Source organism: Strongylocentrotus purpuratus, unplaced genomic scaffold, assembly GCF_000002235.5.
Source record: "Strongylocentrotus purpuratus isolate Spur 01 unplaced genomic scaffold, Spur_5.0 spur5_scaffold_2, whole genome shotgun sequence".
NCBI classification, from domain to species: Eukaryota; Metazoa; Echinodermata; class Echinoidea; order Camarodonta; family Strongylocentrotidae; genus Strongylocentrotus; species Strongylocentrotus purpuratus.
In genome coordinates, this window is record NW_022145605.1 from 36,644,003 (window position 1) to 36,657,578 (window position 13,576).

The 13,576-nt window shown below is 38.0% G+C and overlaps 1 protein-coding gene across 1 annotated transcript; it reads right to left on the minus strand.

Moving 5' to 3' along the window:
* Positions 1-296: 296 nt before the first annotated feature.
* On the minus strand, positions 297-3,246 carry LOC115926848 (E3 ubiquitin-protein ligase TRIM71-like). Its single transcript, XM_030992326.1, has one exon. The coding sequence runs from the start codon at positions 2,466-2,468 to the stop codon at positions 591-593; it is 1,878 nt and encodes a 625-aa protein (XP_030848186.1). The 5' UTR covers positions 2,469-3,246; the 3' UTR covers positions 297-590.
* Between the last annotated feature and the right edge of the window lie 10,330 nt (positions 3,247-13,576).

Genomic DNA, 13,576 nt, shown 5'->3' on the forward strand with positions numbered 1-13,576 from the left:
ACACGCGCTCAAATGTTCATTGATATTTGATATTCGATATTTGATATGTATTTTGGTAGGGATGTTATTTGGATCTGCAAAGACCGAATTAATAACCAAATCCTTATTGTTTTATTCAAACATCACACAAGCAAGGCGCAAATCGTTTTTTGCACTCTCGCAAACAATGCCTCCTGTTCATTCAAGCGTGAACACATACCACACAAAAAGATACCAAATGATTTGGGATAAAACACTCTTTCATAAGATGTATAATTATTTACTGTCCATAGATGATTTTTAAAATAATAACATGCCGAAATACGAAATAGATGGAGGTGATGCCATTAACCCCGTTAACTGGTGTCAAATGGATCGAACTTGCAGATGAGTTTGCCAATGTTTTTCTTCTTCTAATATGAACAGGTGGGGGTGGGGGCTCTCAGGTTTTGAAATTTGCAGACAGCATTTTGTTGTTCTATATCTAAAATGAAATATCCTCTCTTTTTGTTGCCAATAGAAGTTCTGAATGGGGTGTCACATCCAATACCCCTAAAGCCCCCCCCCCCCCCGGAAGTAAAAAGTCTCCTTATCAACCAGTGATATGCAGTTTAGATGTAGGGAACCTTGACAAAGTAAAGCCAACATCCACTGGCTAATGCAAGCATGCTACGGGACAGGCAAACCAAATAACATGCGTTGCTACCAGTGGCTACTTTCTGTTCTTCAAACTGTGCTTTCTTCCTTAGATCAAGGCCTTCCAGTTCGTAGAGTGCGATCTGAACTCTACCCTTCTTGACTCTTGCAATGAAGACTCTGTCCTTACTATCCACAGCAGGGTAGAGGTATTCGCCTTGGCTAGCTCGAATGGCTTCTCCTGCCCTACCATCCCTGTCGTAGACCTGTACCACACTAGGGTTGGCATCACAAGAACTCGTGACGATGGCACCTGACATGGTAGCAAAAGCTTGCTTCGGTGCGCTGGCAGTCGGTACGGTGTGCGTCAGGGTTTGACCACTTGACTCATAGATGAAGACCTGGTTTGACTTATTAGCGACCAGGATCTCATCTGAGGGACCTATGCTCACCCTGGGATAGTCGCCACCCCGTGGTATCTCCATCGTTGCTAAGCGAGATCCATCCTTGGCATGCACATGGATTTCATAGTAGGAATTGGAAGATACCACCATCTTGGACCTGCTTTGAAAGGCAATGTCGTAATAGAACATTGACGGTAACTTCTGCATGTCCTGCTTCTCGCCATTGGAATCAATGCTGATGACACTCTGTCCACCGTATTGGGCAATAACAACGCTGTTGATGGTTTTCTTGACCATTCCTTGTATGTGTTTAGGTAGCTCGAATTTGCTGAGGACTCTACAAGACGGATTTGAGAACTGCCCGATTTCTTGATGCATATCATCGGTAGGAAGAAATCTCACTTCTTGCACGCTCTCCACTATATCCGTTGCAGACGTGTCGTCAAGGGTCTCGAGCAGAAGATTGTCCAGTTCCTCGCAAACTATCGAGTGTGCAGCTAATTTATCCATCTCAAGATGGCGCGTCTTGATGCCGTCCTGCATCATGGTCATTGACCGGGAGATGCAGTTGATCCTCTGTAGGTCATACTCCCTTAAGGCATCTAGGTCGCCGTCACACCTCTCCTGCAATGCATCAATTTGTCCAAGAAGCATACGCTCATCCTCTTGTAGCTGGTTAATCTTCCCATGAACTGCCTCCATGACATCAGCCCGTAGCTTCTGGGCAGCATCAAGAACTCCCTCCTTCTTGGTTTCAATGACTTCAATATTTAGCTTCAGTGATGCTATGTTAGAATCACAGCGTGTGATAAGACGGTCTACTATACCCTTCAGCTCATTCTCAACGTCGGGTTGGTTCTTGATGATGTGACCACGATGACCCACGATCGTACACTTATAGCAGATAAACATCTTACAGTCCTCGCAAAACAAATCTTTGTCATCTCGCTTGTGCACGGAGCATTTGTAGGACAACTCATCAATGCTGATATTCTTCTCCTTCACATCATCCAAAGAAACTACCTGGTGACCCTTGAAAAATGATGTTATTAACTTGCAGTGACCGCCATGACAGTCCTCGCACATGTAATGACTGCAAGAGATGCAAAAGGAAACTGCATCCTTTCCAAATTCACAGGCTGTGCACTTGAAAACATCTTCAAGAGATCCATGACCCTCATTGGGGGAACGACATTCCTCCACCAGTCCATTGACAGTAACGTTAGCGGGGAGCCCAGACACACGATCCTCCTCCAGTTTAGTCGGCAATCTGCAGAGGGGACAAACCATGTCAGGAAGTTCGCTGTGGGTCTCGTCATAGTTCTGAAGACATTTGCGACAGAAGGTGTGTCCACAAGTGAGAAGAGTTGCATCCTTGAACACTTCCAAGCACAAAGGACATGACAGGTTCAGTGAAGTCAATAACTTGTCTTCTCCCTTTTCAGCCATTACGGCTATATTTGGATAGTGCTTGCTTGAATAATGTGTATCGGGGGACAAAGTCCAAACCACTACAGATTGTCATTGAGATAGCTGCATCCGATCAGCAAAACAGTTATCTACTATCGGCGATTAATGTAGCACCACGTTATCCAGAAATTATCACATGTAGATCTATTAGGGTAATTAAATGACAGCTCGGCAACAAACGCTGTTACATCTGGTCCCTCATTGGAGATAATTTACCAGTTAGCGTAATGTAGAATGAGACTACATGCCTAAAGTAAGCTGCAGAATTATGAAAATGTCAACACTCAACCTTAACCAGATCCACGTAAGGGCGGGGCGGCGGCCGCGTTTACCAATACCACGTACGGATTTGAGTTTCACGCGTTCTTGATTTTGAATGATGAAAATTAAATGTGAAATGTAACCGTCACGCATGACAATTATGAAGCACTTAGGTCGATCCATTATTACAATGGGGAGGGGCAACATAATTTATTAAAGCGTGTATTGTATGATAAAAATTATTAAAAGCCAATCTGGTATTTTTTAGAGGGGGTAACTACCCTGATGGCCCTTGGTTCAACGCCTTTGCATTAATAGTAATTATTTATTTAAAAAAAGATTAAATGTCAACAATACATGTAACAAAATGTGTGTAAACAATCAAATGGTTTCAATAAGGCCCTGGATAAATATGAACGATCACTATATGATGCATCCAAATGTTATTACCTGTGTGATAGTTTAGGTGTCTAAGTCCAGACACCTCCCACAGACGTGTACTGAGAGATCGATTGCTCAGAAATCTATGAATGACTATTTTATTATTAGAAATTATTATCTGGCAGTGATCAAGACAATCCATTCTTTGCAGACAAAACGATTTACCCTCCTGGTTTCGCGTCAGCTTGGCATGGGGTGAATAATATCATACCATTAACCATTCAGCAATAGCTGATCACCACAGAACCTGTAATCCTCCTGAATAAAGGTATTCATTCGCATGATCGTGATATTCGATTCACATCAATTGAGAGAACTGCAAAAAGACCTACCGACATTATTCAACAATAGGATAATTATTAAAAAAGGAAAAGGGGAAATTCAGATATATTCCCGAGATAACTGTGTTGCATGAACATAATACATTATACCCCATGCATGGAAACATTGCTTTTCACAAAGAAATATTATATTAGCCCCCCCCCCCCCTCTCTTCTTTATACACTCAGACAGGAAGAATTCTCTCCCCCTCTCTCTCTCTCTCTCTCTCTATCTCTCTCTCTCTCACGTACACATATACCAGGGGAGGTCTCTCTCTCTCTTTAAAGACCGTCAATACTACTGGGCTAGAAGGAATTAGACCACATAGCGAGGTCACTGACAGGTGGCTATATATCTCATTAACTCAGCTCTCAACTAACATAAGAAAAAGAGGATCATGGCCATATAGCTCCGTTTAGTCTCATTTAACAACGCCCCCTATCGTCAGAGTCAGCAGCCTAACATGTTAGCCTATGGAATTTTACCCCCCCCCCCCAAAAAAAAAAAAAAAAAAAAATCGTTACAAATTCATTTTTTCTTTAAACGAAAAGCACATACACCCCGACGTATGTTATCACTAGCTCTTTCATTGGAACCCTCATGTCCCATTGACTTTTGAAAGTTCACCCATCGTAATTTGATAAAAATAGGTTGCAAGCTCGCCATTGCCTATATAACACATGTGAAACAAGTCGAACTTTGCCAAGCGATTGTAAGGTTTTAGGTCAAGCACACGAAGAATAAGCATGAATTATAATATATCAGTTCTGATCGGTTCATTATGTCCATTCCAGCCAACCCCCTACCGTAATATTTCCAATTGAAGATAAGCAAACATTTTGCCGAGGGAAGCAAAAAAATGAATATTCATGATCGCCATGGACTATTCAATTATTTACAGAGGGGTGCAGTTGTGCACCACATCAAACTCCCCTACTTTAAAGGGACTTTGTAACATTGTTCAGATGAGAGATAGTGGTGCTAAGGTAGTAACTTCAATGCTAGATGTACAATTAATGATAATCTGACAATTTAAGTGAAAACGGATCATTATTCATGGTACAAATTGGGAAAAACTGATCTGATCGATTCCTTAATTCTCCCAACTATATTATTCTACTTCTATTCTGCTACTTGTCAAAGCCTGTTCAGCATCAAGACAAGGACAATTTAATTACATTTTAGGTGAATGTAAATCGTCACAAAGCAATAAAATGGCTCTACATTCCATTCCAGACAGTTAAGTGTTGACAGATTTTTATAGCCTGTTTCATGTATTTTTCTCATGGAAAAACGGTTGGGAAAATTCAAAAATGGTTGGGAGAATTTACTGTTAATCACTGTTAGAGGGTGCCTCACATCGACGCCTTCAAAGAAAACCATAGATATCTTTGTGGTTTGAGAATTTGTTCAGGATTTTTTGCATATCAGAGGGTTAGTATAATAGAAGGAATATAGTAAGTAACATTTTATACAAAAATTAAGCAATTTTTTCATCAACCTTCAACAATGTTACCGAGTTACCTTAAGTCAAGTATTTCATTGTATTATGTAGTTTGGTAGGTTTATTTTAATAACTGTTTAATTATCAGATATCAATGATATGGAAAATGTTCTTGTTTTTTATATTTAGCAAAGCAATCTCACATACAAATTCACTACCAAGTGTCGTCTAATCCGCCGATTGTCGTCTGCTATATACGTCCAGCGAGCGAAAATGAGACAACCAGAGCAATATGACAGGCACCCATTGGGAAGTTTTCTATATAGAGTTAAGTAGCTACAAGTAGGACAATGGGGCTTTAAGCTGAAATAAGTTTGATGTAGATTTTACCACACATTGAACAAGGGTGAACTCTATCATTAAAAATCAAGACCCACACATTGGCACAGAAAGTTTAGTAAATACATATATATTTGATCGTACAGGTATTATTAATAAGTGTTAATATATATTTACTTGAACAAGATGTTTTTTAAAGAAATATGGGGGGGGGGGGGGGGGGGGGGTAAGAGGACACTTTTTTTTTTTTTTGTCTCGAAATTTGAAATTTGAAATTTTGCTCCGTTGGGGGGGGGGGGGTAAGGTCAACTTTTTTAGGTCAGCCATTGGTATAATTTTTTTATTTATTAATATCTAGAAGGGAAACATATAAATTGATGATCAATAAATCCAGTCAGATCATCAGATGAACTTATTGAAATTCACAAAGATTTACATGCAGTGATATGTGCTTCCATAACTTTCTTACTATTGCAGGGCCTTCAGAAAGAACTGCATTGGTGCTGATGAGGCTTCCCTGACTAAACAAGTATTATCATTATTTCTATTAAACTTTTTTCCTGATTTTTTTTCCTTTCACTATCATGATAAAGTGCTCAAGCATTCAATGAATTTCTTTCTACGAGCTACCCATTTACTACACCTGGGTGGAGAGTGGCAAATAAAAATTAATATGCTGCAGCGGGCCTCGAACTGCTAACCAGTCCAGCAATATAATTATCCACTTGACCACTATACACCTCTACATACTCAGTGTATATTACAACTAAATAACACAAATAATGCTTCCCAATGCTGTAAAGAATGCTTCATTAGATAATTCAACCTAGATCAGATGAGAGTCTGAAACCAAATACTTTTAAAACAAGTTTTGTGGTATAAAGAGGTATTTAACAGAGTTAATTCATAAGGTATCATAATGATAATAGAATATTTATTTTTAAAGTGTACAAATCACCAACAAACATTTGCTTTGAATGTTATGGGTTCCATGTCAAAACCGGTAAACTACGATCAAAATATGAGCTTCAAATCATACTGTGTGCTGGGATTTATGTTGTTCTTTTTTTATATCTTAAATTCCATATTGGTTAGCCCATGAAATACCGGATTAAGATTTTTTTTCAAAGATGGATTTATACATTCTAGCAGTACACAAACTACTTGTTAAGGTGTTTGGTAGATTTGCAGTAAGATCTGATAATCGGGTTTTAGTGTCGGTGTATCATGGGGATGGGGTTAGGGCTCCAATGGGGTTTTATGCCTCAGTACAGTCACAATTGCTGCGTTTTTATGGCAAGCCGTTTTAACATTCCTATTTCTTTTTATCAAGAATTGAATTTTTGATATCAAGAAATGATTTTCTGTTGTAAAGCAAGGTGTGAGTGAGGCATTAGTTTAGGTGTAGGTTCAGGGATGAGGTTAGGTTTGCAATCGGGTTTTAGTTTAGGTGTAGACTTAGGGTAAGGTAAAGTGTTAGGCCGCCCAGGAAGTTGAATGGGCTCTGAACCATATAGATAATGGTAAATCTCCTGGAATGGACAAAATTGAAGTATGGAAAGCAACAGGTGAAATAGGTATTGATCTCTTATGGCGGCTATGTATCAAGATATGGGAGAATGAAGAATGGCCCAAAGACTGGTGCAGAGCTATTTTTATACCTTTACCTAAGAAAGGCAATCAGAAAGAATGTTCTAATCATAGAACCATCGGTCTTCTTGTTCATGCGAGCAAAATACTATTAAAGATCATCATTGGCAGGATGAAAAGGAGGTACGTGGATGAAATGTCAGAGGAGCAAGCGGGCTTTGTGCCTGGCAAAGGTACTAGAGATCAAATTGCAAACATCAGGATGATTATAGAAAAATGTAGAGAACATAACATGCCTTTATACTTGTGTTTCATAGATTATGCAAAGGCTTTCGACTGTGTAGATCACAAGATGTTGTGGGATGATATGTACAGAATGGGATTCCCAGCACACCTGATGAGATTAATAACCAAGCTTTATGAAGATCAAGAAGTAGCTGTTCGGACTAGTGTTGGTGATACCGAGCGGTTTCCGATAGAAAGAGGTGTCAGGCAAGGATGTATATTGTCTCCAGACTTATTTAATATTTACTCAGAAGATATAATACGAACTTTGGCTGAAGGTTTTGAAGGCGGAGTGAAAATTGGAGGACAGAGAAGGCACAATCTCTGGTATGCAGATGATACAACTTTTAATGCTGAGAAGAACAAAACAGGCCAGTTATGAAAAGAATCTCCTCTTAAACACACAGAAGACAAAGATAGTAGTGATAGACAGGAATTGAAGAGATTTTAATGATTTTATTTTGGATGGAGAAAAAATTCAGGATTTCATAAACCTGGGATCACTAATTTGTTAGCGCTAAAGGATCAAGTGAGAAAGAAATCAAAAGGAGATTAGCAATAGCAAGGAATGCAACTCAGAAAATGGTGAATATCTGGAGAAGCCGGGGAATAAATAACAGCTTAAAGTTAAAGATAGCACTGACATCTATATTTCCCATTGCTACATATACGGAAGTGAGACATGGGCCATGATCAAAAGAGATGAAAAAGAGTAGATGCGTTTGAAATGTGGGTGTATCGGCGAATACTGAGGGTTCCATGGACAGACAGAAGAACAAACCGATGGGTACTGGACAAGCTGGATACAGAGATGTTGCTGAGAAAGAGTATTGCCAGAAGGAAACTGCAGTTTTTTGGCCATGTAGTAAGGAGAGATGGTCTTGGAAAGTCCCTTATATTATAGGAACAGTGGAAGCCAGGCGAAGAAGAGGCAGACCTGCTATATCCTGGTTCAAAAACATCCACATATTGACAAGGAAAAAGCAGTCAGAGGCAACGAGAGCAACAGCTGACAGAGTCGGTGATGGCTACAGCAGCGCAGCTAGCGCCACCTGACTGAAGAAGAAGTGCTATCACAATCATGATTGTTTCATTTTGCCTTTAAAGCAGGCGCGTAGCTATAGGGGCAGTAAAAAATACAAAGAAAGAAAAAGGAGCAGACAAAGAAACATTTTTTTCTGACAAGTCGAGATTGATAAAACGAATCGTCTTCTTTATCTTATAATTATTTAATTAAACGTTAAGCTTGAGAGGGGGGGGGGGGACTGAATTCAGACAAGGATTTATTTATTTTAGATATAAGATAATCAAGTTTATTCCATTCATCATAAAAAAACATTTAGATACAATAACATACAAAATCACAAGATATATAGTCAAAATAAACAAACATTACATAAGATAATAGTACACAATAAGGTGATCTGGACAAAAACATAGCAAAAGTGAGTATTTATGTGAATGAGGAGGCAGCTAGAAAGAAAGGAAATGCCTTATTGGTGCTGCCACCTACAAACAAAAATGAAAATTTGAAATTAGGATAAAAAGAGAGTATGAGTACAAGAACAGATTGAAAATTTACAGAATAACTACATTGTACAAGTATATTTACCCAAAAGAATAACAACAAACAAAAAATAACAACAAAAAAGAAAAACAAAAAGATTTGTTTTTGTTTCTTACATTGACAGCAAACAAAACAACCAAACTAAAACACGAAAAAAAAAAAACAAAAACAAAACCGATTAAGAGTTGAATCGAGAATGGAACAACGAATCCTCTTCTTTCTCTAATAATTTAATGAAACGGCAAAGCGGGGGGGGGGGAGGGGAAGAATTCAGACAAGGATTAAGAGTCGAGAACGGTACAACGAATCGTCTTCTTTCTCTGATAATTGAATGAAAAGGTCAAAGCTTCCGCGCTTTGCGCGGGAGGGTGGGGGGGGGGGGGGGATCGAATTCAGTCAAGGATTAAGAGTAATAATTTAATGAAACGTCAAAGCTTTCGCGCTTTTTTGCGGGAGGGTGCAAATGAATTAAAACAAGGATTAAAAGTAGAGAACTATACAGGGGGAAAAACTGAATTCAGACAAGGATTAAGAGTATTTGATGAAACGACAAAGCTTCCGCGCTTTGCGCAGGAGGGGGGGGGGGGAGGGGGACCTGAATTTAGACAAGGATTAAGAGTCGAGAACGGTACAACGAATTGTCTTTTTTTCTTCAATAATTTAATGAAACGTCAAAGCTACCGCGCTTCGCGCGAGAGGGGAGGGGGAACTTAATTTAGACAAGGATTAAGAGTCGTGAAGGGGCCGGAAACTGACTTTAGACAAGGATTAAGAGTCGAGAACGGTACAACGAATCGTCTTATTTCTCTAATAATCTAATGAAATGTCAAAGCTTCAGCGCTTTGCGCGGCAATTGGGAAACTGAAAATAATTTAGCTCCTGGCTACGGGTTTATAGGGTTAAATTTGTAGACATTTGGACTTTGGCATTAATATATTTTTTCGGTAATTGGTGGCTAGTTTTGTCGGTAATCGGTGGTTTCTAACCCCCCCCCCCACAAACACACATACACACACCCCCACTGAAAAAGATCTAGCGACGCCCCCTTGAGGTTGGAACATTATTCATAGGCAGGGTGGCCCATTAGCACTTAGTGACCTGAAATACTACTCACATGAGTGGGAATACTTGATAATCCTATATAGCCCAAGTTTCATTGACTAGGAACTTATACTTTCAAAATTATATCAAAAATTCAAAAAATTTACCATAGGTTAAGTTTTCGATGATAATGCCACAACATAGTCCAAGTCTGTTGACCTGAAATGACCTTTGACCTTGAATTTGTGACCTGAAAATCTACTCACATGATTGGGGATACTTGATAACTCTATAGTCCAAGTTTCATTGACTAGGAGCTTATACTTTCAAAATTATATCAAAAATTCAAAAACTTAACCTTAGGTTAAGTTTTTGATGTTGACGCCGCCGTCGCCGTCGCCGCCGTCACCGGAAAAGTGGCGCCTATGTCTCGCTTTTTTGCTACGCAGGCGAGACAAAAACGGTCTGCGCAATTTTTAAATTTTCGGCCCCCCCCCCCCCTTCTATTGGAAAATCCTGGATCCCCGCCTGTATTACTATCAATATAATTTGGATGCTGGTGTGAGGAAAAGAGATTCCTAAGGGGGAAATGGGAAATTTATATTATCAATATAATATTAGTGGATAGTGAGGCAATGACGTCACAGACTCATAAGTGAGTTGCCAATTTGTCTTGGGAGTTTCAAAGTTTTTTCATGTCATTAAAAATTCATAACTTTCTTATTAGTTATCCGATCTTGCTCAAACTTCTTTTGATTGGTTTGTGTGATTTGTCTGCTTCTATTAAAAGTAAGTTATTTTTTGGCTGGAAATTCCTGTGGACTGTAAATGGCACCATCCTGGTGAGGAAGAACCCCAATATGCCACCGATAGCCATCCATCGAGAAGAGGATCTCAACAAATTAAGTAGGGCCTAGTATGCTTCTGCCTTGTTGTACATTCATAATTTTATCTGTAAATAATGATTGACTTTGACACGATGACGAACATTTCCAGTGATTCTGATAATGTCACACAGGATATATTATGTGCTAATAATGATGAATTGAAATGTGGATTGGATCCAAATGATAATGCTTCGGGTCTCATTTCCTCAAACTATTATACTGAGTCCTCGGCCAAAAATATTTTCAAAAGTATAACTGATTCTTGCTTGTCTATATTACATCTTAATGTTAGAAGTCTCAACAAGAATTATGAACAGTTTCGTTCGTTTATAGATAACACAGGAGTTCCCAAAAATACAGTATTAGGCGTAACTGAGACGTGGCTTTCAGATCAAAATAATACACTGTTTTCTCTCCCTGGATATGATATACTTACAAATAATCGTACAAACAAAATAGGTGGTGGTGTTGCATTCTTTGTGCCAAGTCAATTTGAATATGTTGTAATCGAAGACATGAAAGTGATGAATGAAATTGCAGAAACTTTGTTTATTGAAATTACTGATCGCAATAGAAGAAAAACTATCTTGGGAGTTGTTTATAAGCCACCTCAGAGCAACCATGCTGATTTTCTGGACACTTTGAATAATTTATTACACTATCACTCCGTTCAAAACAAAAAGTGTATCATAATGGGAGATTTCAACTATGATCTCTTAACGAGTGATGCTAATATTCATGCACATGATTTTTTAGAGACATTCCTCTCTGCCTCTTTCTTGCCACTTATTTCTAGACCCACTAGAATAACCAATACTTCGGCAACTCTTATTGACAACTTTTTTTCAAATGTACGCTCTGAATTTAAAGCTGGCATAGTTCTGTCAGATATTTCTGATCATTTCCGATTTTCATGTATTATTCAGAACGATTTCAGGCAAATAACTCTTCTAGTGATGCACCTAAAAGACGTGTATATAATGACGAAAACCTATGTGGATTGAAACTAAGCCTAGAAGAAGAATCTTGGGATGACGTATTTAATACAGATGATGTTAACCAGTCGTATGAAATCTTTATTGGAATTTTTATGTCTCATGTAAATCGAAATATTCCTTTTTCTAAACCCAAGTCTAAAAATTATAAGAAGTCACCCAGACTACCTTGGATAACGAATTCGATTCTACGTTCAATAAATCGAAAAAATAAATTATACTATAAATATATATCTAAATTAACTGATCAAACACGGATCCAGTATACTAATTATAAGAATAAACTTACAGGAGTGATACGTACTGCTAAAAAAGATTATTATCATGATCAATTCAATCGTTGCAAAAATGATCTTAAAAGAACATGGAAGATCATCAATTCTACCATCAACAATGGATCAAAGCATTCTAAGATTACTAAGCTTAGACATAATGATGCAATAGTTGAAGATGAAGTTCAGTTGGCAGATATTTTCAACAATTATTTTTCTCAAGTTGGTTTTAATCTTGCTAGGCACATACCATCCACGTACCGTTCATTTCACCACTATTTGGGGGAGAGAAATGAAAGTTCTATATTTTTCTCTCCTACGTACCCACAAGAGATAATTAAGATTATATCTGGCCTAAAAATAAATAAGAGTGCAGGATTTGATGAAATTGATAACAACCTTTTACAGAAAACTATGAATTATATTGTTGATCCTCTCGTTTATATATTTAATTTGTCATTATTATCTGGACATATTCCAGAATCAATGAAAATTTCGAAAATAATCCCAATTTTCAAAAAGGGTGACAGTACATTAACAAGTAATTATAGACCAATCTCATTGCTTACAACCTTGTCTAAAATCCTTGAAAAGTTGGTCCACATACGGACCATGAGTTTCTTTAAAAAGCACAACATCCTCTCTGATACTCAATTTGGCTTCCGAGAAAAGAGTAGCACTACCCATGCCATACTTTCTTTAGTTCAAACGGTTGCCAAAGCTATTGATCAGTCTTCTAATACGGTTGGTTTGTTCATAGATTTTTCTAAAGCATTTGATACTGTTGATCATGATGTACTTCTTTACAAACTTTCTCACTATGGAATTAGGGGAAAACCGTTGACGTGGTTCAAGAATTATCTTAAAGGGCGCTCCCAGTTTGTTTCGCTGAATGGTAATTTCTCTGAAAGTAAACCTGTCCTTTGCGGAGTTCCGCAAGGAAGTATTCTTGGCCCACTTTTGTTTATTATTTATATAAACGACATCGAGAGGTCATCTTGTCTGCTTCAATTTATACTTTTTGCTGACGACTCAAATATTTTTTTGTCACATCGCGATCCAGAGCAATTGACGCAAATACTAAATAACGAACTTAAAAATGTGGCAAATTGGATAAAAGCAAACAAACTGTCACTTAACTTAGACAAAACTAGTTACATGCTATTTAGTAATAAGGTTGCAACTTTGCCTAATTGTATAATTTTGATGGTACTGTCATTCAAAGGGCCCGAACAACTAAATTTTTGGGGCTAGTTATTGATGAAAAACTATCTTGGAAAGCGCACACTGACAATATCTGCAAAATCATTGCTCGCAACACTGGTATCCTTAGTAAATTAAGACACTTCCTACCCCATTATATTATGTTATCCTTGTATTCTACGCTTATTCTTCCTTACTTGAATTACGGACTTATTGCCTGGGGCAATGCAGCAACTTCCCAAATTAATAGACTCTTTATATTACAAAAAAGAGCGATTCGTATTATTAATAATGCAGATTTCCGGGCACACACGAATAATCTTTTTCTGAATAATAACATTTTGAAAATTAAAGACTTGTATATTTTTCAGCTTGGACAGTTAATGTACAAGCTCAACACTAAACAATTACCTTTGCCTTTTAATGATATGTTCGTAAGAA

Excerpts from the sequence above, each read along its gene's own strand:
- LOC115926848 (XM_030992326.1), bottom strand. The coding sequence starts at position 2,468 with ATGGCTGAAAAGGGAGAAGACAAGTTATTGACTTCACTGAACCTGTCA.